Source organism: Sabethes cyaneus, chromosome 3 (assembly GCF_943734655.1).
Source record: "Sabethes cyaneus chromosome 3, idSabCyanKW18_F2, whole genome shotgun sequence".
Lineage (NCBI taxonomy): Eukaryota > Metazoa > Arthropoda > Insecta > Diptera > Culicidae > Sabethes > Sabethes cyaneus.
In genome coordinates this window covers 212,532,462-212,553,414 of record NC_071355.1, presented here as the reverse complement: position 1 = coordinate 212,553,414, position 20,953 = coordinate 212,532,462, and the positions used below count along the sequence as shown (strand labels likewise).

Below are 20,953 nucleotides of genomic sequence, written 5' to 3'. Positions count from 1 at the left end.
TTTTGAAATTAGTTCGCAAAATATCAAAATAACTGCACAAACGATTATCCTATTAACGCAACTGTTGATGTAATAATATCTTTCATTGTCTTTACTTCTATTCAATCTGTAAATTAAGTTGCGTTTTTAAAGTATATTGAAAATACAACAAAGTTCCTCTTGTAACGCAAGTGACAGAGACGGTGTGCAACTAGTTCGTTAGCCACTTTTCTTCAGTCCACAGCGCAGTGGATGACCGCGCATTGTCCTTACGTTGCGTTGTTGAAATGAAAACGCCAATTTGATACCCTCCCCTGATTACGACTCGACACAACGCCGAACCGTCGGAAGTGTCGGAAGGTGAAATTCTAATCGAAATAAACCCTATCAGACTACTGACTTTTGTCTGTTTTTTTTTTCTTGTTGTATTTATGTTCAGTACGATGCAATGTCTGCCATGTATATGGCTGCTCCAAGTCAACCGCGGCCAAGTGAAATTGATAAGGTGTATTATTATGACCGGCATTCCGTCCCATTCGGCCCGTGCCAGTCAACGGTGGAAGCTGTATAAATGCTAGGTCTACCGGGCAAGTAGATCAGTCTACGGTGCGGTGTTCATTCGGGAGGATCTTTTTTGAATTTGGTTCAATTTTGAGTGATGTTTTGAGAAGTAAATCTGTGCTGCAGTGATTTATGTTCTTATTGAGACCATTGAGGCGATATGAGTGCGGCAAGTGAAACAGTGGGTGCCAACGGGCATGTTAGTATCAAACTGGTTGTGGATCCAACTAATGTTAACGGGAAATTAGCAGTCATTAACTTTTCGTTGGAGAACCCAATTTCGGAAGCAGTTTTTGGGCCCAAAAGTGGGGTTCTGTTTGTAAAAATGTAAATACAGCATTCTTCTTGCCAATCTGAACACAGCGAATATATTTTCATGAATAGAATTTTATTTTCAAACAAAAAAACTGCTTTTGAAATTGGCAGAATCGATGACGACTAATTTCTCCTTAAACATACATCATTGGAGCTAATCATGCAAAGTGTACATCGTTGATGTGAAAATTCTGCTTCGATTTTTAATCATCGTTCATGCAACTCACGTTCTTGCAACTAATGTGAAATTGAGTTTTTGCTGTTAAACATGAAGTTTTATTTCTGATGCAATGCAGTAGGTACAGCATTCTACGCCATTTGCCACTCATACTTGTGTTATTTGCAGATGAAGCGTATCTTCAGTGATTCTTTATGGTTTAGTTGCATTTAAAGTTTAAAATAGTTAGCCTTGTTGTTGAAGTGTAGTGTCCTTTTGAAACAGTAGCATCATTGTGGTGCTCATTGTGGAAAAATAGCACGGGTTTGCAGCCTTATACAATCGTTGATACTGAAAATAGAGCAATACTTCATTTAGCAATATTGTAGATAACAACTAACTCTTCAAGTGTCCAATCAAGGTGGTGCATTCGAATGAGCAAAATAGAAGCAAAATTAGAAAATCAAATTTACATCCGACAGGAGACTTGGAACGGTAAAAGCCTCTAAAATATATAGGGAAAAAAGTTTGAGTTGAAGTTTTCCCCCGGAAACCGGGGATTAGCAGCAAAAACGGTTTACCGGAAATCAAGGGAATATTCGAGGAATCAAGGCAGTAGACCTCTACATTCTGTAGAAATCTTTAATCCGATTACAGGATTGTTACCTATCACATTTCTACTTTTAACCTCGAACCACAGACTAACAGACGTAACACTGGAGCATAGTTCCAGCGCCAACAAAAATTACCTTTTCAAATTTCCACTTTAGCTAAGACTCCAACAATAACCGCTGCGCGAGAACGTCGTTCGTCTGCGCTGGCGCTGCTATCAGATAAAATACCAGTAAATTTATAGCATAGCTAAAATTATAGCGAGCCGTTTTGCGTGGCGCGAAGATTGCACCAGGTGGTGCTAGTGTTTTTGCGGGATTTAGAAAAATCATTTCAACGACGTTTTGCTAGAAAATTTGTTCGAAGTGTTATGTCTGTTAGTCTGTACTCGAACTACGTCTTATCGGAAGTTCTGGGCGTAAAATAAAAATTTACGGATGCATTCGTTATAAAAAATGGGTAATTTTTTGTTTCCCATGCCCGCAACGACAACTTTATACAGCACCTGTAGAATGTGATTTGAACAACTTTCAATTCATTATTGAAAGTAAATAACTTTCGAAATTGACGTAGATTCACTGTCACAACAAGCAGTGAAAGCAAAAAATTAAGATCAATTTAAAATTCTCAACAGCGAGCATCGTGTTATCAAAACATAACTCGCAGTTTGTTTACCATTGGCGATGACTAGCCTAATCACTAAGCTGCGGTGATCATACTGTCTGCGTTGACTTGCCCCACCTAGCGAAATCAGACAACCTTGAGCAAGATCAAGGCTTTTTTTTGTGTGTGCTGTATTATAATCAAATTTTGCGCGTGCACATACTAATTGGTCTACCCGTTATCATTTTCACTTTCCACAGCTCAACGGGACCAACGGTGTCCACACGGAGGACCTCAAGATAGCGGTTATCGGACAGAGCAATTTCGCCGCCGAGGTGCTGGAGGTTCTGCTAGAGCATCATCACATTGTGGTCGGAGTCTTTACAATCGCGGACAAGGGTAGTCGAGAGGACATTCTAGCCACCACCGCTCGGCAGTATGGCATTCCGGTGTTTAAGTTCTCCGCTTGGCGTCGGAAAGGAGTACCAATTCCGGAGGTTCTGGAAAAATACAAATCACTTGGGGCGACACTCAACGTTCTACCCTTCTGCAGCCAGTTCATTCCCATGGAGGTCATCGATGGGGCTACGTTCGGGAGCATCTGTTATCATCCGTCTATCTTACCCCGACATCGGGGAGCGAGTGCCATTTCGTGGACCTTGATCGAGGGTGACAGAACGGCTGGGTTCTCCGTTTTCTGGGCCGATGACGGACTGGATACGGGACCGATTCTGCTGCAGCGGCAGTGCCCGGTTGAAGGTGACGACACTTTGGATTCGCTGTACAAGCGGTTCCTCTATCCGGAAGGTGTAACGGCTATGGCTGAAGCTGTTGATATGATTGCGAACGGGACTGCTCCGAAAATTCCCCAGACGGAAATCGGGGCCAGCTACGATCCTGCCTTGTTTCGAGAGGAGAATCAGTATATTTATTTGAACCAGTCGGCGGAGAAGATATTCAACTTTATTCGTGGGTTGGATTCGGTTCACGGTGCGTTGGCCTTAATTGAGGAAGAAGATGGAAGCCACAGCCCTGTCCGGCTATTTGGAGCTTCGCTCTGTGGGCCAGTGTCGCTGGATAAGGCAAAGACGATTCGATTCAAGGATGCTGCCGGTCCAGCGTACGTGGATCTCGAGGGTATCTTTCTGACAGGGAGTGATGGTCGATTGGTGAAGGTTAAGCGTCTGAAGAAAGGAAGCAAAATGATCCAGGCTAGTCAGTGGTTTGCACAGGCGGGCAAAAAAGTGGTTCCGTTGGAATTAACTGAGCGGGAGTTAGAGATGGAAAGTGTGTTAAGGAACATTTGGAAGGCAATTCTAAAGGTCGAAATAGAAGCCGATACTGACTTTTTCGCCTGTGGAGCAGGATCAATGGATGTGGTTCGATTGGTGGAGGAGGTTAAGGATGCTCTGGAAGTTCCGTTGGAAAATGAAAACGTCTTCATGGCTCCAAACTTTGCGGAATTTCTACATGAAGTAATCACTAGAACTCGCAGTAGTTCAAGTGACGTCGGTGTTGGCCCGGTATTTGACGCTGTAATACTACGAGAGAATAAAAAAGTCATTTCCGTTCCAACTCAAATGTTTGTTAATGGACAATTCATTGACGCAGAAAACAAAAAAACCTTGGATATTGTAAATCCCACAACGGAAGAGGTCATATGCAAAGTGGCCGCAGCATCAAAGGCAGACGTGGACTATGCAGTAAACAGTGCTTACAAAGCTTTTAAAGGTTCATGGAATCAGGTTTCAGCTAGGGAAAGAGGCCAGTTGATGTACAAACTGGCAGACCTTATGGAGCAACACAAAGAAGAACTGGCAACTATCGAGTCCGTAGACTCTGGAGCAGTTTACACGTTGGCACTGAAAACTCATGTCGGAATGTCGATTGATGCTTGGCGATACTACGCCGGATGGACGGATAAAATTGAAGGCTCAACTATACCGGTGAATCCAGCAAAACCAAATCATGTGCTTACTATTACCAAGCGCGAACCAATTGGGGTTTGTGGCTTAATCACACCGTGGAACTATCCGTTGATGATGCTTTCATGGAAGATGGCCGCTTGCATAGCGGCAGGAAACACGGTGGTTATAAAACCTGCACAAGTTTGCCCGCTAACAGCGTTGAAATTTGCTGAACTTACCGTGAAAGCTGGCTTTCCTCCAGGGGTAATCAATGTCGTGACGGGAAATGGAACCATTGCAGGTCAGGCAATAACCGATCATCCACTGGTACGGAAGTTAGGTTTCACTGGATCGACACCGATCGGTAAGAAAATCATGGCATCTTGCGCGGAGTCCAACTTGAAAAAATGCTCGCTGGAACTAGGTGGCAAGAGTCCGTTGATTATTTTCGCTGATTGTGACCTAGATAAGGCTGTCCGCTTGGGAATGTCATCAGTATTCTTCAACAAGGGTGAGAACTGCATTGCTGCAGGACGACTCTTCGTTGAGGATAAGATTCACGATGAGTTTGTTCGGAAAGTTGTGAAAAACATCAAAACAATGACCATCGGTGATCCGCTGAACCGGGCAACGGCCCATGGACCTCAGAATCACAAGGCTCACCTGGATAAGCTTGTTGAATACTGCGAGATAGGAGTGAAGGAAGGCGCTAAGCTGGTGGTCGGTGGTAAGCGCGTTCCGAACCGGAAAGGTTTCTTCTTCGAACCGACGGTGTTCACGGATGTAGAGGATGGAATGTTTATCGCTCAGGAGGAATCGTTTGGACCGGTTATGGTTATCTCCAAATTTCACAGCAGCGATTTTGACGCTCTCGTGCAACGAGCCAACAACACGGAGTACGGTCTAGCCAGTGGAGTGTTCACCAAAGATGTACGAAAGGCTCTATTGTTCGCGGAGAAGGTGGAAGCAGGAACAGTATTCGTAAATACCTATAACAAGACCGACGTTGCTGCTCCTTTCGGTGGGTTCAAACAAAGTGGATTTGGAAAAGATTTAGGTAAGAGTATGTTGTTACTTTCTGTTTACTGTTTACTGAATAATGTCTTTTATGTTTCAGGAAAAGAAGCTCTGAATGAATACCTCAAAACCAAATGCGTGACTATCGAATACTAAATTCATCAAAATCATCGTGACTGCAGAACCAAATCAAACTTGCCTTTTATTAGAGTTACTAAGTTAACAAAAAGTGCATTTATTACATAAAGACGCTACTTAAAACAGAGAAAAATTATTGCAAATTGTCAATCTTAACATCACAGTTTTCTACGGGTTTAGCTGCGAAAATCTTTAAGTTATTGTTCTCATTGTGATGCTTGTCTACAGGCTCCAAATGAGCCGGTTTAGACTCCGCATCCTCTTGTTCTTCAATTTTCTTAGCTTGTTCTTTATCATGAGTAACCATCTTATTATCGACCTCCCCAACTTCATCAGTTTTTGTCTCATCCCACGCTGTTGTTTTCTCCAACGGCTCACCAGGGCAGCCAAGAACATTCTCCTCCACCTCAATCAACTCAATTTCATTTGCACTCGATTCACCACCGAGAGTGGCAATGCTCTGCTTACGACTCAGCACCAAATATTCATCGAACAATTGATTCGACAAACGACGCTCCAACTTGCGACGAACTTTGTCAAGGTTGGCAACCGTTTCGGCCGCGGTCTCGCAGTCGTCTTGTTCCTCCCGATGGCAACGTATAAATTGGCGAAACTTCTGAATAATTGGGTGGTCGTCCAGATTCACATTCCTCCGAAAATCTTCGACATCATCATAGCACTTCCAGTACTGATCCACTTCTCGGTTCAGACACTGTGAAATGGATGGATCATCTGTCAGTTCACCTGCTGCGTCCGTTACGATGTTGTACAGTTCGTCCTCTGTGAGCTGATCTATATCCTGTTGAATTTCGATAAACTTCTGATAGATCGGATCCCGAGTGAACTCATTCGCAGCACCAGGAGCGGCAAGCTCAGGTTCCAGGAATGGAACAGGTTTGGGAGATGTGAGAAGCTCCAATAGGTTATGATCCGGTTGAATAAGCTCAGCTTTTTCCACATCTGTGGAATCTTCCGAGGTGAAACTCGCCGATTCATCGATGTTCTGGTTTGAGTCAGTTATTTTCTCATTGAGTTGTTGAATTTTGATCAACTTTTGACAAACTGGATCTTGAGTGAGTTCGTTCGCAGCACCAGGAGAACTTAGTTCAAGCTTCCGCGAAGGAGCAGGCTTGGGAGATGATAGAAGCTCCAAGAGGTTACGGTCTGGTTGAATGAGCTCTGCCTGTTCCGCATCTGTAGAATCTTCCAAGGTGGTACTCGATGATTCATCGATGGATTGATTTGAATCTTCTGCTGAATCAGTTTTGCAATCACTTATTATTTTCTCAATGAGTTGTTGGGCTACATTTTCGATGGTAGAGCAGTTTTCTTGCTCAGTGTCTTCAACAACTGTCTCAACTTCAGAAGGCTTAAGTTTTTCAAAATTGTTTTGAGACGGAACAGTTTCTGAACTAACACTTTGAATGAAATCGTCAACTTTCTTAACCTTTTCACTGATTTGCCCATACTCCTCCATTATGTTCTCCAACTGACAATGAATCTGGTCAATGTGGGCATTGTAGCGATCTTTCTGTGCATTTACCCGGTCGATTAAGTTCTGTAATTTATCTTGATCCTTTCGGAATTTTTCCAATCTGTACTCGTTGAAATTATATTCTTTTCCTCCAATAGAAATCTTCTGCTGTTGCACGTCCATATCGACTGACTTTTGCTGCTCCAGCAAACGATCTATAAGTTCCTGCTTCGAAGTGGTGGCTTCCATTCTAGCTTGAGCAATTTTCGCTTCATTGGAGTTACGTTCCATTGCTTTAAAAACTCCGTCGTAAACCACAGGATGTGTACGCACAGTCTTTGCTGTGTGTGGACGTATTACTTCATTGCGAGTTTTTTTCGTATCTGGTTTAGAGTCCCCTGTATTGACCGATTGGAAAAATTCCTTGTACTCATCAATATAATCGGCAATCGATTTTTCGCGCTTCAAACTTTCCGGGAACTTTTCGACCGACTCATCTTGATCGGAATCTTCCGAGCAGGAACTACTGAAACTTGGTTTGTAGTTCATGGCAAGCTTACGATGCTTTTTCGGAACAATTTTGTCAAACATATCCTTTTCCTCCGAGTCTGAGTCTAAATCAGAAGACACAGAGGAAATGCTTCTACTTTCAACATCGTCGTAGGTAATCTTCTTTTTTTCAATATTTAAATCCGTTTCTGTTACATCGTACTTATCACTTTTGGCGATCGAGCATTTTGTATCATCTACAATAGGGGATTGTGATTCAACACGACTGATGAGTTCCCCCTCTTTAGATTCCATTGTGATGCAAATATCGGCATTGCTCTCAATCACTACATTCAATGTATCGTCATCTTGCTCGGTTTTTTCCACTTTTGCGAGATTCGAAGAAACTACCGGTTGTTGTTTTTCTTGATAATCTTCGACAACATCATCTGTATAACCGTATTGAGAAATAGGCAAATCCTCAGAGGGAGCTTCTTCGATCAAAGAACGAAGTGGTTTTAATATTTCCAAAGGATGTTTGCTCTCCCTGGTGATAGACGACCATTCAGCATCTTCTTGAACGTCGCTCACTAATTGCTCAGATACTTTATCAACAACAGGCTCTTCATCCTCAGACGGAATCTCTTCAATCAACTTTTTACCAGGTTGGTAACATGCAACGGCAGAAGGTTGTTCCTCCGCTTGATCCTCATTCTCCGTTTCACTCGCCAATTCCTCGCCTTCCGGTAGCTTCTTTCTGTCGGGTGCAAATCGTTGAAAAATTTCCATTGAACCAGTAGCACTAGGTGTTTTGCAAAATAGTCGCTCAACTTCGTTCCACGCTTGCTCGTTGGTTTTTTGGTTGATCTCTAGCAAATGTTCGGTATCTTTGTCCCTCTTGGAAGGCGTCTCTGCCTCTTCCTCCTCGTCGCTGCTTGTTTTCAGCTGAAAGAAAAAAATCGAAATGAGCGAGAGTTCAATGGCTAGCAGCAGGGATGGTTCGATCACTTTGACTCAATTTTAATTCATTTGACAGTACCGTCTTAACGGGGCCAAATATGACAAAATTATATATGGGACATTTGTAGAACAGGTTATTATCTATCATTTTACTGAATAAAGTTTTGCTGTATCTTTTGTAGTTACGGCGCTACAATGCTAGTATCTTGTTAGTGACTAAATGAACGTTCATTTAGTCACTGATGAGTTACTAGCGTTGTAGCACCGTAACTACAAACGATACAGCAAAACTTTGTTCAGAAAAATTGCAGATTAGAACTAGTTCTACAAATGTCCCATATATAACATTGTCATATTTGGCTCGGCTGAGACGGTACTGTCAAATGAATCAAAATTGAGTCAAAGTGATCGAACCATCCCTGGCTAGCAGGGATAATAACTTTAGAAAAGACTTTAGATCTTACCAGCTCCGGTTCTCCACCTCCACGATGACGCATCCGAAGAGTGGCTAAAGGAGGTAAAAAGCTGAATTAGGACTATTAAATATTTGGAAAATTTGTTGGTATTGAACCGATGATAGGGTGATTTATGTATTTTGGGCGGGTGTTACGCGTACGCTGTCACAGTCTTCCATTATGCCTATCACCCATTATGTCTAATGTATTTATGCCTATCATCCATTATCCATTACGCCAATCGTTCATTATGCCTATCATCTATTGTGCCTTTCGTCCATTATGCCTAACGTCCATTATGCTCAATGTATTTATGCCTATCGTCCATTATGCTTAACGTCCGTATGCACTATGACGTACACTCAACTCAGCCAGCTCTTATAGAGTGCTCCTAACAAGAGGGAATAAACCATTTTTCATCAACAGACTGCCTATAGCATCAGGGGGGCTTCAATTTTTTTTTCTCATAAGCGTTCGGATGGGTACTCGGGTACCCACCCAATGAAATGCTTCTAACTTTATCAATTATTGAGTGATATCTGATCTTGACCCGTCAAAAAATTGGGAAATTTGTCTAATTTTAGTATACGGCACATACAGGGCCTGGGATATTGTCTGATTTCCCTAGATCTACATCTCCGTGACTATATTCCAGATCCAAGACAAACTTGTCAAATGTCAATAAAACCGGAGTGACCATTCCGAGGACATTTAATTTCCCGGGTGCCAAGAAATCAAACGAGAAATCGGCTTGCTGAATATCAACAAACCCGCCGGTAAAAACTGTTTATCAGAAAAGCATTATAAACATGGCCGAGAAATGCTGGCTGTGGTTCTGCACTGGGTTATTTCCCAGATTTGGGGGCAGGAGAAGCTACCGAAGGAATGGATGGAAGTAGTGGCTTGTCCCATCTGTAAAAAGGGTGATCGCCTGGACTGCTACAACTATCGTAGCACAACGCTGGTAAACGCCCCCTACAATGTACTCTCTCAAATCTTGTCCCAGATACCAGTTGTCACCAATAACACGCGATTTCGTAGTAAATTATCTGACTGGCTTCATGGGGGCATGCGCAACTTTATACCATCCGACAGATCTTGCAGATATTTCTGGAGCACAACGTGCTCACGCATCACATTTTTATTAATTTCAAAGCCGCGTACGATACCGTCGATCGAGACTACTTATGGCAGATAATGCCCAAACATTGGTTTTTGGACAAACTGATACGATCGGGTGATGTGTTTTGCGCGTATTTCGGGTATTGTTGCGAATTGAACGAGAAGTCAACCATGCCTGCTCTACTCACACGCGAAAGAGTATGAGAAACATAGCATTCAACGCTTACGCCGCACGTGTAGGCTTAAAAGAAACAGCCACCGGTGCTGTGTGCAGATATTCTGCTACCCACACACTCGCGCACACACCTCCTCACATCGTCTTCCTGCATAGCTTATTCGCGAGTCAAAAAATTCGTAGGGAATCAGCTGCCCGTAAAGCTAGAGGCGCATTGGGATACAAATTTTGCATTACTTTTTCATCTTCTTCTTCATCTTTGCCCTCGATTCCACTCACGGGTGGGAGTACGAGTCGTCCTGAGTAAGCAGATCAGGCTGCAATGACGAATGACGAGCCACGACTGTAGCTGTTAGGTAAACACACAGTCGCAAAAACTCGTTTCAGTGCATGAAAAAATAAGAGCGAGAGTTTTAAAGGGATGCTTATGCCGGCATGTTCGTTAGAATCAGTCCGCGTGTGTGAAAAAATTAGACCAATGGGCTTCGCAACACTGATCTCGGGAACACTATCGAATTACGAGTAGACGCGGCAGGGGTTAAGACAAGCTGACGGCTTATCCTGCATGCTGTTCTACACTGCTCGGAGAGATTTTCATCGTACATCTGACGAAAATCAGTAGGTAACGGTGAGCCGAACACGTCGTGAGGATGCCAGACGATAGTGCGACCAGAACGATTCTCTTCAATAACCCCACCAGCACCAGAAACAGAGGAGCTCAAGATGCAAAATGCCTCGAAAAGGTCGAAAGTGATTGGCAACTTCTGGGACACCTGGGAAATTAACGAGAAGTGGACCAAGATCGAGGTGAATGAAGGCGAATGCTTGAAACAACACGAGTCACCCCGGTTGTTGTTGGCGACTACGATTCACACCGAGGCGAACAATAACGGTCATTGATGATCGATAGAATTTGTAGCTTCCCGGGAAGCGGAGTTTTCGAAGTACCCTTTTCCTCTGCAACGACACCTGCAGGACCCCATGGAGATCTCCTGACCAAGGAACGGCAAACCAAGTCAATCTTGTTTTCATCTTAGACATAACCAATGTTCGCAGCATGTCGTGACATGACGTAATGCATACGCTCACAACAGTCGACTGAATATTAAACCTACAGAGCCGAGCCTTATTGCAAGTCCGTTTCTTGGATATAAAGACTAATGGGGGTTAATGTGATAAAACCGCACTGGGTTATTTCCAAAATCTGTGAAGACAAAAACTACTGAAAGAAGAATATTGTTTACCACTTCGACAAGATGCTATAACTATTGTGATTGCTACGAAATGCTTTCCCAGTTCCTATTCGAAAGTCCCCAAGTAACCAGTAAGCACTAAACACTAGTCCTTGGACAACATTGTATAAGCATACAGAACTATGATTAAAAGCATATTTTTCTTTATATACTTCTGTAGAACTCACATAATGCTAAAAAGGCAAAATAGCGGGTTGTTAAAATGCTACGCCACAAGCATCCAATAAGCATTACCAGTGTTTGTTTGAGGCTTAAACGAAACGTCATTTTGTCTACATTATCGACGTATCGAAAAAGTATCGACGGCATATCGTTTGCTTGATATGGAAAATAAAAATAGATTCGGTCGGGATTTAAAAAACTAAAAAAGCAAGCGATTTTTTTGCTGCATCTCAAGGGGAGTAGGATAAATAGAAACCATTTTTTGAAATGCTGAATAATCTTACCACCTAGACAGGGCTCGAACCGGGAGTTAGTCATGCAACCTCATTCGTTTCTTGCACCTTTGCTATCTAAGCCATAGCGGATGTGATTGAGTGAGGTGAAATTAGTCGTATTTAAATCTTGGTGATATTCCCTCTCATATCATAGCTACTTGTCCTGCATTACCAATAGGGTAGAAAAAGACGGCAACCGTCAGATGGAAGAGGGCACAAATAGTGGCCGCAGAATAGCAAAATAAGAAGTCAAGTACAAGCCGTTCATCAACACTTACGGCTCGTTTTAATGCAATTGACTAAATGCATTATATTGTTACGCTATATGCGCATATATTGCTTTCTTTAATGTTGATTTACGTTAATGCTTCTATGCATCAACAATGTTAATATTCGTTTTATTAGCATTAAGATTGCTAATATACAAAAGTTTGGCACTTGGGATGCAGAATTATTTCCAATATACGGTTTTAGATTAATGCTTATGGTTACTTGGGTCGATTGCCTCTTACCAAGTTGTTCGTAGATCAGTACCAAACGAGCTTCATGAAGGACCGTTCTACTGCAAATTCTACGGATAAAATATTTTCAATCCGATAGACTTTGCGAAAGGGACGGGAGTTCAGCGTGTCCGGAAGTTAGGTTTTCAACGACTTCAAGGCAACGTACGATACAGTCATTCGAAAACATCTATGGCAGACCATGTATGAAAGTGATGACATCGTTCCGAATAAAATAACGTTACTGATCAATGAAGCGTGTAATGCTTTACGGTAATGTTTCGTGCACACTCTCAAGACCTTTTGCATAATGCTGAGTTTACGTAGAGGATTTTGACGTTATAAACTTTATGTACTTGTTATTCAACACACGTTTAAGGATGTGATATGGAGAGCAAGCATCAACCCGAGTAGCGGTACGATTTCTTCGAGGTTCTCCTTCAGGGTTTTGATGATAATCTTGTTATCTCACATCGAGATGACAATGACAATAGCCTACAACGCATAAGTTGGCAGTTTCCCGGGTTAATCTCTACAATTTCCTCTACAAAGCTTCATGAAGATTTTCTGATTAAGAAACCGTTGGTTTGATTGATTATGTTCTTATCGACGGAAGGTTTTTCTCAGGCATCACCATCACATCAGCCATCGAGGCTTACCCGACCTGGAGAACCACTTAGATCTAGTTTAGATCAAGGAGCTACGTCACTCTTAACCCGTCGTTGGCTTGACCCAATACTAGAATGGAAGGGATACCATCATGAAATGCTGAAGGGGCTATTTCGAGAAGTTTTACGAAAAACTTAACCAATTCCACAGAGGTTATGTGCCGCAAGCTATACAGGGATATGAGAGAGGGAACCTCATGAACAAAATCGGCTTCGACGGTGGAGGAGGCAGGACTTCGAATATTACCCAAACGACATTGCATGAAGCGAAAGCGAATAAGTAATCATCCTAGGAGTGTAAGTAATGGACGGGTAGCAGGACCCGACTTCTACGACATCCAGCAGGAGATTGATAGGCAAAAAAATAACGAATCAATTGACAAAGACTGACCTTAGATTAGTCTTAGGAGCATTTCAGAGAAACACTTGAACACTTGAAAAGTACTCGGAAAAGTACACGAGAATAAGCATTTGTTCAATGTACAAGAAGATTCCAAAATTTGGTTCAAATTCGAGAAGGTCGATTAAACGACTATACTTTTTCTCGGTCTCTTCAAGTGAAATGATTTACTTTTCAATAGTAAATACTCAATTTTACCGTATTGAGACCACTGGAAAAGTGAGATAAATTAGTCATCTTACCATTTATATTGCGACGTGTTTTCCTCTGTTCTTCTTTTTTCCATCGCTGAAATTCCTTGCGTTCTGCGTCATAACCACCTCGTTTCCTTAAAAATTAAACAACGTGAAATACATAAGCAATAGATTATTGTTTCAGCATTATTAACATACCATGCTTCTGCACATGCTCGGTCACGATCAAAAACTGGCCGTGAGTCCAAATAGGTGAGAGTTTTCTGTAATAATGCAAGATTTGTCAACGTTAAGTCCGTTTTTAACTGTCTAACAGCCTCAAACTTACGCATTCAAGAATCAAAGTTTTTCTGTAGGAGGGGATTTCATTAACCACTGGGTTCCCGGTTAAGGTAAGTACGCGTAGCTCTTTCATGTCACCTAATATCTGAAAGTAAACGATAGAGCCCTACGTGTTTAAATATCAACACTTAAAATTCGAAAGGGTTAATACCTTTACAACAGCAATATCTTCAATTCGATTATGCGAAATATCCAAAACCGATATGTAATAACAGTAACGAAGCTGATCCAAGCTGTCCGCAGTTTTTAGGTAGTTGTGTGATATGTTCAACGTATTAAGGACAGGAAGTATTTCTACGAATGATATTAAATCGAATATTAGGTAGTTGTTTAGAGACCAATGAGAATCGACATATTCTTACCATGCCCACAGTTTTCAATCTTATTAATATGGTTGTGAGATAAGTTGAGCGTATCCAGCTTTTTGCAATTATCTAGGTTTTCAATTTTCTACCGGAATAAAAACAATATAAATTTTATTGATGATGCAACCCTGCATGTGCAACCACTAAAAGCGGTCAGCTACCTACCGTGATCAAGTTGTTCTGTAAATACAAACACTTCAGCTCGGTTTGCTTCTCCAAACCACTAATTGCCGAAATAGCGTTGCATTCCAACCAGAGGCACTTGAGACCAACATACTCTTCAAGCGATTCTATAGCGTGGTATCCTACGGAAGTGCCGTGTATCTTGTTGTATTTAAACAGCTGCAATAATTAATTGATTTATTGATTACACTTACCGGAGTAGTGCAAATACAGAATGTCATTCAGATGAGGCGTTATGTATAATTTATTTTTCTTGCAAGAATCGACGATGGATTTCTTTGTCATCCTGTGCGAAAAAATTTAAACAATTAGATTCTTAATCGTATTTATAACTAGTAAACATACTTTCTTGGTCCAAACAGGTCCTCGTTACTTTCACGAACCATTTTCAGGAACAGTTTTTGCGGACACAAATCGCCAACCGCATATAACCTCCAAACACTCGATTCCAATGTAAAAATAACAACCAAAGTGGTTGCTCGGGGTAACGATTCCGCATGGATTTTGCTTCAGGCATGGCTGAGTTGGCGCTAAATGGTAACCCCACAGCAAAACATACTAATTTGACCTTTGCAGTGTGGCAGACATGGCACGTGTTTGCAAAACAAACCCGTCCGCTACATATTCAGGTCGACATAAAATGCGCAAAGCTTTTTAATGTTTCGCGAAAAGCTTCCGCAGTTCCGATGGGTGGATCAGACGAAAAGACATCGAACCACCGCACGGATTGCATGCAAGTCCGTTTGTTTACTTAAGGAATAAGCCTGGCAAATTGGTGTTAGTGTTTGTATTTCGAGTACCAATTTTAAATATATTTTTGAATGAATGAAAAGTGTAGTAGATATTTTCGATGGAAAGAGAAAAGGGTTTCATTTATTTCTACCACGTTAATGTGTATTACGATCCTGCTGTAGACAATTAGGCTCGAGTGCGACCACTGACTGGGCTAACAAGTCACTCGACTGGAACTAGGAGAGGCTGTAAGAGTCAATAGGATCGCAGCACTAGTCCCGCAATTGCCCTGTACTCTAACAGGTGATTGAGAAGTATATCGAACAAAAATAATAGGTCAGGTTTCGAATGTGAAATTATAGCATCTAGGCTTTGCATTACAGATACAAAATTGGCTTTTGTTATGGACTAAATTATTATGGACTTTATTATGGACTAAAAGACATGCGAAAAAGTGCTTTTCAAATAAGGAGGTTTTCTTTTGAAAGCTGCCACAAAATTTAAAATTTGTTCAAAGATCCAAATGTATTTAATGAGATTGTTATCGTATTATTCAACTATCAACTATAAAACATTAATCTACTGGAAAGCGTATTTGGAAATTAGGTAATTCAAATTTTGAGAAACTTTTAGGAAGAACATGCCGCAAACAAGTGGGATCTTCGTGAAACTTGTTAAACAAAGTGAGAAAAACGAAGGTTTTCCTTTTGATGATACTATTTAACCATACAGACCAATGACCAATTGTCAACCGATGCATAAATTTAATATGAAAACGTAATCCTCATTATATGAAATATCATTACACTCCGTTATTTCACAAGTGCCCTTGGACATAGCTCCTAGCAACCGTGCATCCGAGCTAGCTTTGTCAGCTTGACAACAGCTGCTTTCGATTCAGTCGAATGAAATCATAAATCGTCATCAGCAGATGATTGACCGATTCACTTAACGGATAAACGATGCAACTTGTTTGGAATACCATCTGACAAAGCAGCAGACGTGCGACCCAAACGTAATTCACATGCGGTCAATCAAATGGTAGCAAATACAATAAGTCAATATTATGCTTCATTTGGTTCGCATATTTTAGCAGTCAAACATTTGCCACTGTTGTACTTTACCAATAGTTTCGCAACTTGATGTAAATCATCTACGGTCGGTATCAATTAGTATGAGCAATTAAAATATCATATTTGTAAATACATTCATAAAATAGCTTTAAATGATAATATATTTAACTACATACTAGTAGGTATAACTAAGATGTTACAACAATGTTAAAGGTACTGCCACCGCTGCTGTGCCTAGAGAATAAGCTCATGTGATCAATTATCAAGCAATTAGTTGTTACAGTTGCAGAGCAAGTCCAGAGAGTAAAACAAACTGTTAGTTTAGTGCCAATTACTTGCCGGTCGATATGGTGCAACCGAATAGCAAATGCGCTAGGAAAACACCGCAGTTTAGCGGTTGCATAAATTACCTACACGGATCCAGTTTGCGGTTGTCATATATCATGATCAGTATTCATTTTAACTAGTGTGATTTTCTAGTGTTCTTTTGCTCGCGAAGTGTGTAGAAGATAACAGCTATTTGTTGATTATCGCGCATTGCTGCAGCATACAAACAATATGGTATATATTAGAAATATTATATATAATGAAGGTAGCAGGATATTTTTAAAAATATCCAGAATGTTAAAAAATAACATAGCACCTTAAGGGCACTGCAGTCAACAGTTATCGCCATTATCAATTGCCAAACGCGATGATGTAATCATTGTCACCTCCATAGAGCATCTTCGGCTTTTGTTCGTCTCCCCATCCGGAGGAGCTTCAGCAGTTCAATAATCCCAGTAATTTCCTATATCCAATTAATCTCTCTACTCTGTCATACTGAGTGGAAATCAACACATGCTGGAAGCTCTAGCGGTTTCCACGCTGACGCTCTTACTCGTTTGGCATACCTATATTGTTCTAGCTGACATTGATAAATGAGCCGAACGAGACGCCCATTCATTTTCACAGTACCTACTCTAGAACGAAATGGGGCTGCATAATAGAAATTGTCTCGCCTGAAAAGCGAAAAAAAAGTTGATTTGTTACCAAAAAATATTTAGTACCAAGAATTCAACAGTTTACTTCCAATTTGACAGTAAATAATTTCTAAAGATGCTCCGATTTTGATCCGACCTCTTATTATACCTACTAAAATTAGCAATAGCTTTCAAACTATCAGGAGATAAAAATTGCAATACAACCCTGTGAGTGGTATAGCAAAATTATCGAACATAACAGTTGATTATACCTAAAAAACAACTTCTTTCGGTACTAGTAAATATCAGTAGAACTTAAAGTTCAATAATCTTCTACACTGGATGGGTCAAAACTGGCAGAACTAGTTGAAAAAATACTTAGGTACCTACTTAGTAAACCGAATCAAAACAAACCATTTGAAAGAAAAACCCGTTCTCTGGTTCCATAGCCAGTACATCAAACTATAAACGGTCGAGAAAGCTTTCCATATACTCCTCCTTGTGCTATCAAATATGGCTAAGGTTCACATCAATCCGCTTAATCTGTCTTTGATGTGTTCAACTATTTTCGGCAATTACAAGATGTTGCAAAGAATGTAAAGCCTGACCAAAAACAGTCGACTGTTGCGTAAAAAAACTCACCATGTTGTGAAAAGACAAGAATAAAAAAAACTTTAATTCACTTTGAATCTATGTATAACTCTTTCATTCGCTTTAAAAATAAACTTTGCGCCATATTCATTCCGCAAGAGTATAAACTCCTAGCGCTCCATGCTTGGGTAGAGTGCAAAAGTAGACGCGGTTTGTTCCCGTGAGCTCTGATGTCGGTGAATTCTGACGGGCTGACTGTTTTCGCTAAATAGCTATAATTTGCTGTAAATCTGTCAATAATTTTTTATTTTGTATTTTTCTTTAATACGCAGTTTATATCTATGTGCTTAGTGAGTAAGAACAGAGCCAATAGATCAAACCGGTTTGTCGTGATAAGAAATGTATAAGAGGATCCTTCTTAACTCGAATCAGCCCAATGATGCCATACGGCATTACTTGACATATTTTCTACTTTTCGCCATAAAATAAGAACAAATTAATATTTTCAATATTTAGTAACATTTTTTCGAAGCCAATTGAATATAGTTTAACAAAAAATATCACAAGTATTTGAGCGTTGTATTTTGATGCATCTTAAAGTTGAAATGTGAACTGATGCGGGGTAATTCTGGGCTGATTCGGGTTAATTTTAATTTCAAAGCAGCGTTCATTCAAACGCGTAGCTTAATGTCATGTATATTTGGTGTCAATTTGGATTCAATGTTTTCCCTAAATAAGAACTCAATTTTGATTTTGACATGCTAGTCCTCTTTGGATACTCTCTCTCTCTCTCTCTCTCTCTCTCTCTCTCTCTCTCTCTCTCTCTCTCTCTCTCTCTCTCTCTCTCTCTCTCTCTCTCTCTCTCTCTCTCTCTCTCTCTCTCGGATGCAGCTTTACTCTTCCTCCCAATTAATTTTGTTTTATCTTCTCTTTTCCAAGCTGTTTCAGCCCGTACAATTGTCGTCCGTACAGCCGAGGTGGCTCGTGCTGTTTAAAGCTGTCGTCTCCATTCAATTCGATTTTGGGTCACTCGAAGCCAATTTCCCAGTCGTCTCAGAAGTCGCAAATCACTTTCGACCTGGTAGAGCCATAGTGCACGTTGGGCCCCCCTGTTCCTGGTGCCGGTGGGGTTGTTGAAGAGGACCGTTTTCGTCGCACTGTCGTCCGGCATCCTTACGACGTGTCCGGCCCACCGTAGCCTGCTAACTTTCGCTAGATGTACGATGGGAGTCTCCCCAAGCAGTGCCTGTAGCTCGTGATTCATACGCCTCCGCCACTCTCCGCTTTCAGTTTGTACTCCGCCAAATATCGTCCGCAGCACTTTCCGCTCAAACACGGCAAGGGTGCGTATGTCCTCCGTAAGCAGCGTCACGGCTTCAAGTCCATAAAGAACTACCGGTCTAATAATGGTTTTGTACATTGTTAGCTTCGTGCGGCGGCGTATGCTTCCTGATCGTAGCGTTTTACGAAGGGCAAAGTAGGCCCGATTTCCCGCTTGGATGCGCCGCTGGATCTCCTTACTAGTGTTGTTGTCCGCGGTCACCAGCGATCCCAAATATACGAACTCTTCTACCACTTCCAGTTCGTCGCCGTCAACGGTTACCGTCCGTGGGAGGCGCGCATTTGTTTCCTTTGAGCCTCTTCCTTTCATGTATTTGGTCTTCGACGCATTTATTTTTAGCCCAATTCTCCTAGACTCCGCTTTCAGTCTGGCGTAGATTGTCTCCGCCGTCGCAAAGTTCCTGGCAATGATATCGAAGTCATCTGCAAAGCCTAGAAGTTGGCTACTCTTGGTAAAAATCGTGCCTCTCGTTTCAATGCCCGCTCGTCGGATCACCCCCTCAAGAGCGATGTTGAACAGCATGCAGGATAGACCGTCACCTTGTCTCAACCCTCCTCGCGTCTCGAAGGGACTCGAGAGTGTCCCAGAGATGCGTACGAAACACATCACTCGATCCAATGTAGCTCTGATCAGTCGCGTCAGTTTGTCCGGAAAACCGTATTCGTGCATTATCTGCCATAGCTTGTCTCGATCGACTGTATCGTATGCTGCTTTGAAATCGATAAAGATGTGATGCGTGGGCACGTTGTACTCCCGACATTTCTGCAAGATCTGTCGGATAGTAAACATTTGGTCCGTAGTTGCGCGAGCCCCCATGAAACCCGCCTGATAATTCCCTACGAAACCTTGTGCTATCGGTGACAGCCGGCGTAACAGGATCTGGGAGAGTACCTTGTAGGCGGCGTTTACCAGCGTAATACCACGATAGTTGCAGCAGTCTAGCCGATCACCCTTTTTGTAGATGGGACAAACCACTCCTTCCATCCATTCCTCCGGTAGCTTTTCCTCCTCCCAAATCCTCGAAATAACCCAGTGTAGAACCTTTGCTAGCATTTCTCCGCCATGTTTATAAAGCTTTGCCGGTAGGCGGTCCTTTCCAGCGGCTTTATTGGTCTTCAGCAACCTGATTTCTCGTTTGACTTCTTGGAGATCAGGTGCTAGGACATCACTATCTTCCATGGGCGCTCCTAGGTTAATTTCCGTTCCGCCTCCTTCTGCGACTTCGCCATTGAGGTGTTCATCGAAGAACTGCTTCCACCTGTCGACCACCTCGCGCTCGTTTGTAATTAGATTCCCTCCCTCGTCCCTACACATGTCAGGTTTCGGTGTGTAGCCCTTCCAAGTTTGGTTCACCTTCTCATAAAACTTGCGCGTGTCATTAGCTCGGAATAGTTGCTCTAATTCCTCACGATCTCTGTCCTCCTTTTGGCGCTTTTTTCTCCTCAGGATCGTGGTCAACTGGTTCCTAGCTCGTCGGTACTTGGCCAGGTTCTCTCTAGTGGCAATACTTAGATAATTTTTCCAAGCATTTTTTTTCTCCTCCACCGCTTGTTGGCATTTCCCATCAAACCAATCATTTTGTGTACTCCGAAGCTCAATACCTAGTGCCGCGGTAGCGGCCTCTCCGATGGCCGAGCGTATTCTGCCCCAACCGTCTTCAAGGTTGGAAGCACCTAACTCCTCGGAAGAAGGCAGTGCCTCATTCAGTACTCGCGCGTAGTTCTCGGCAGCTTGTGGGTTATCTAGCTGCCTGATGTTCAGCCGAGGAGGGCGGCTTTGACGTGTCCGGTATACGGTGGACTGCTTTGAGCGCACATGTACTGCTACTAGGTAATGGTCAGAATCAATATCCGCACCCCGACGGGAGCGTACGTTCGTGATGTTAGAGAAGAACCGGCCCTCTATGAGAACGTGGTCAATTTGGTTCATTGTACGTTGGTCAGGTGA

The 20,953-nt window shown here is 42.0% G+C and overlaps 3 protein-coding genes across 3 annotated transcripts in view; 2 read left to right on the top strand and 1 right to left on the bottom strand.

The window, feature by feature from the left end:
• Positions 1 to 607: 607 nt before the first annotated feature.
• LOC128744676 (cytosolic 10-formyltetrahydrofolate dehydrogenase) lies at positions 608 to 5,411 on the top strand. Its single transcript, XM_053841842.1, has 3 exons — positions 608 to 739; positions 2,488 to 5,191; positions 5,252 to 5,411. Exons 1-3 carry the CDS (start codon positions 701 to 703, stop codon positions 5,305 to 5,307), a joined length of 2,799 nt encoding a protein of 932 aa, XP_053697817.1. The 5' UTR covers positions 608 to 700; the 3' UTR covers positions 5,308 to 5,411.
• LOC128744675 (dynein axonemal assembly factor 1 homolog) lies at positions 5,405 to 14,750 on the bottom strand. The gene is made up of 10 exons (XM_053841841.1): positions 14,652 to 14,750; positions 14,501 to 14,592; positions 14,289 to 14,428; positions 14,121 to 14,208; positions 13,910 to 14,052; positions 13,745 to 13,843; positions 13,615 to 13,679; positions 13,465 to 13,550; positions 8,677 to 8,720; positions 5,405 to 8,197 (listed from the first exon to the last, which is right to left on the bottom strand). The coding sequence occupies exons 1-10, from the start codon at positions 14,690 to 14,692 to the stop codon at positions 5,423 to 5,425; spliced, it is 3,573 nt and encodes a 1,190-aa protein (XP_053697816.1). The 5' UTR covers positions 14,693 to 14,750; the 3' UTR covers positions 5,405 to 5,422.
• Positions 14,751 to 16,649: 1,899 nt separating this feature from the next.
• The window catches only part of LOC128744026 (sodium/potassium-transporting ATPase subunit beta-2), a 53,895-nt gene continuing 49,591 nt past the window's right edge, over positions 16,650 to 20,953 (top strand). Inside the window, exon 1 of the mRNA XM_053840768.1 lies at positions 16,650 to 16,672. The gene's annotated coding sequence lies outside the window, so the exon portion shown is untranslated. The remainder of the gene's footprint in view (positions 16,673 to 20,953) is intronic.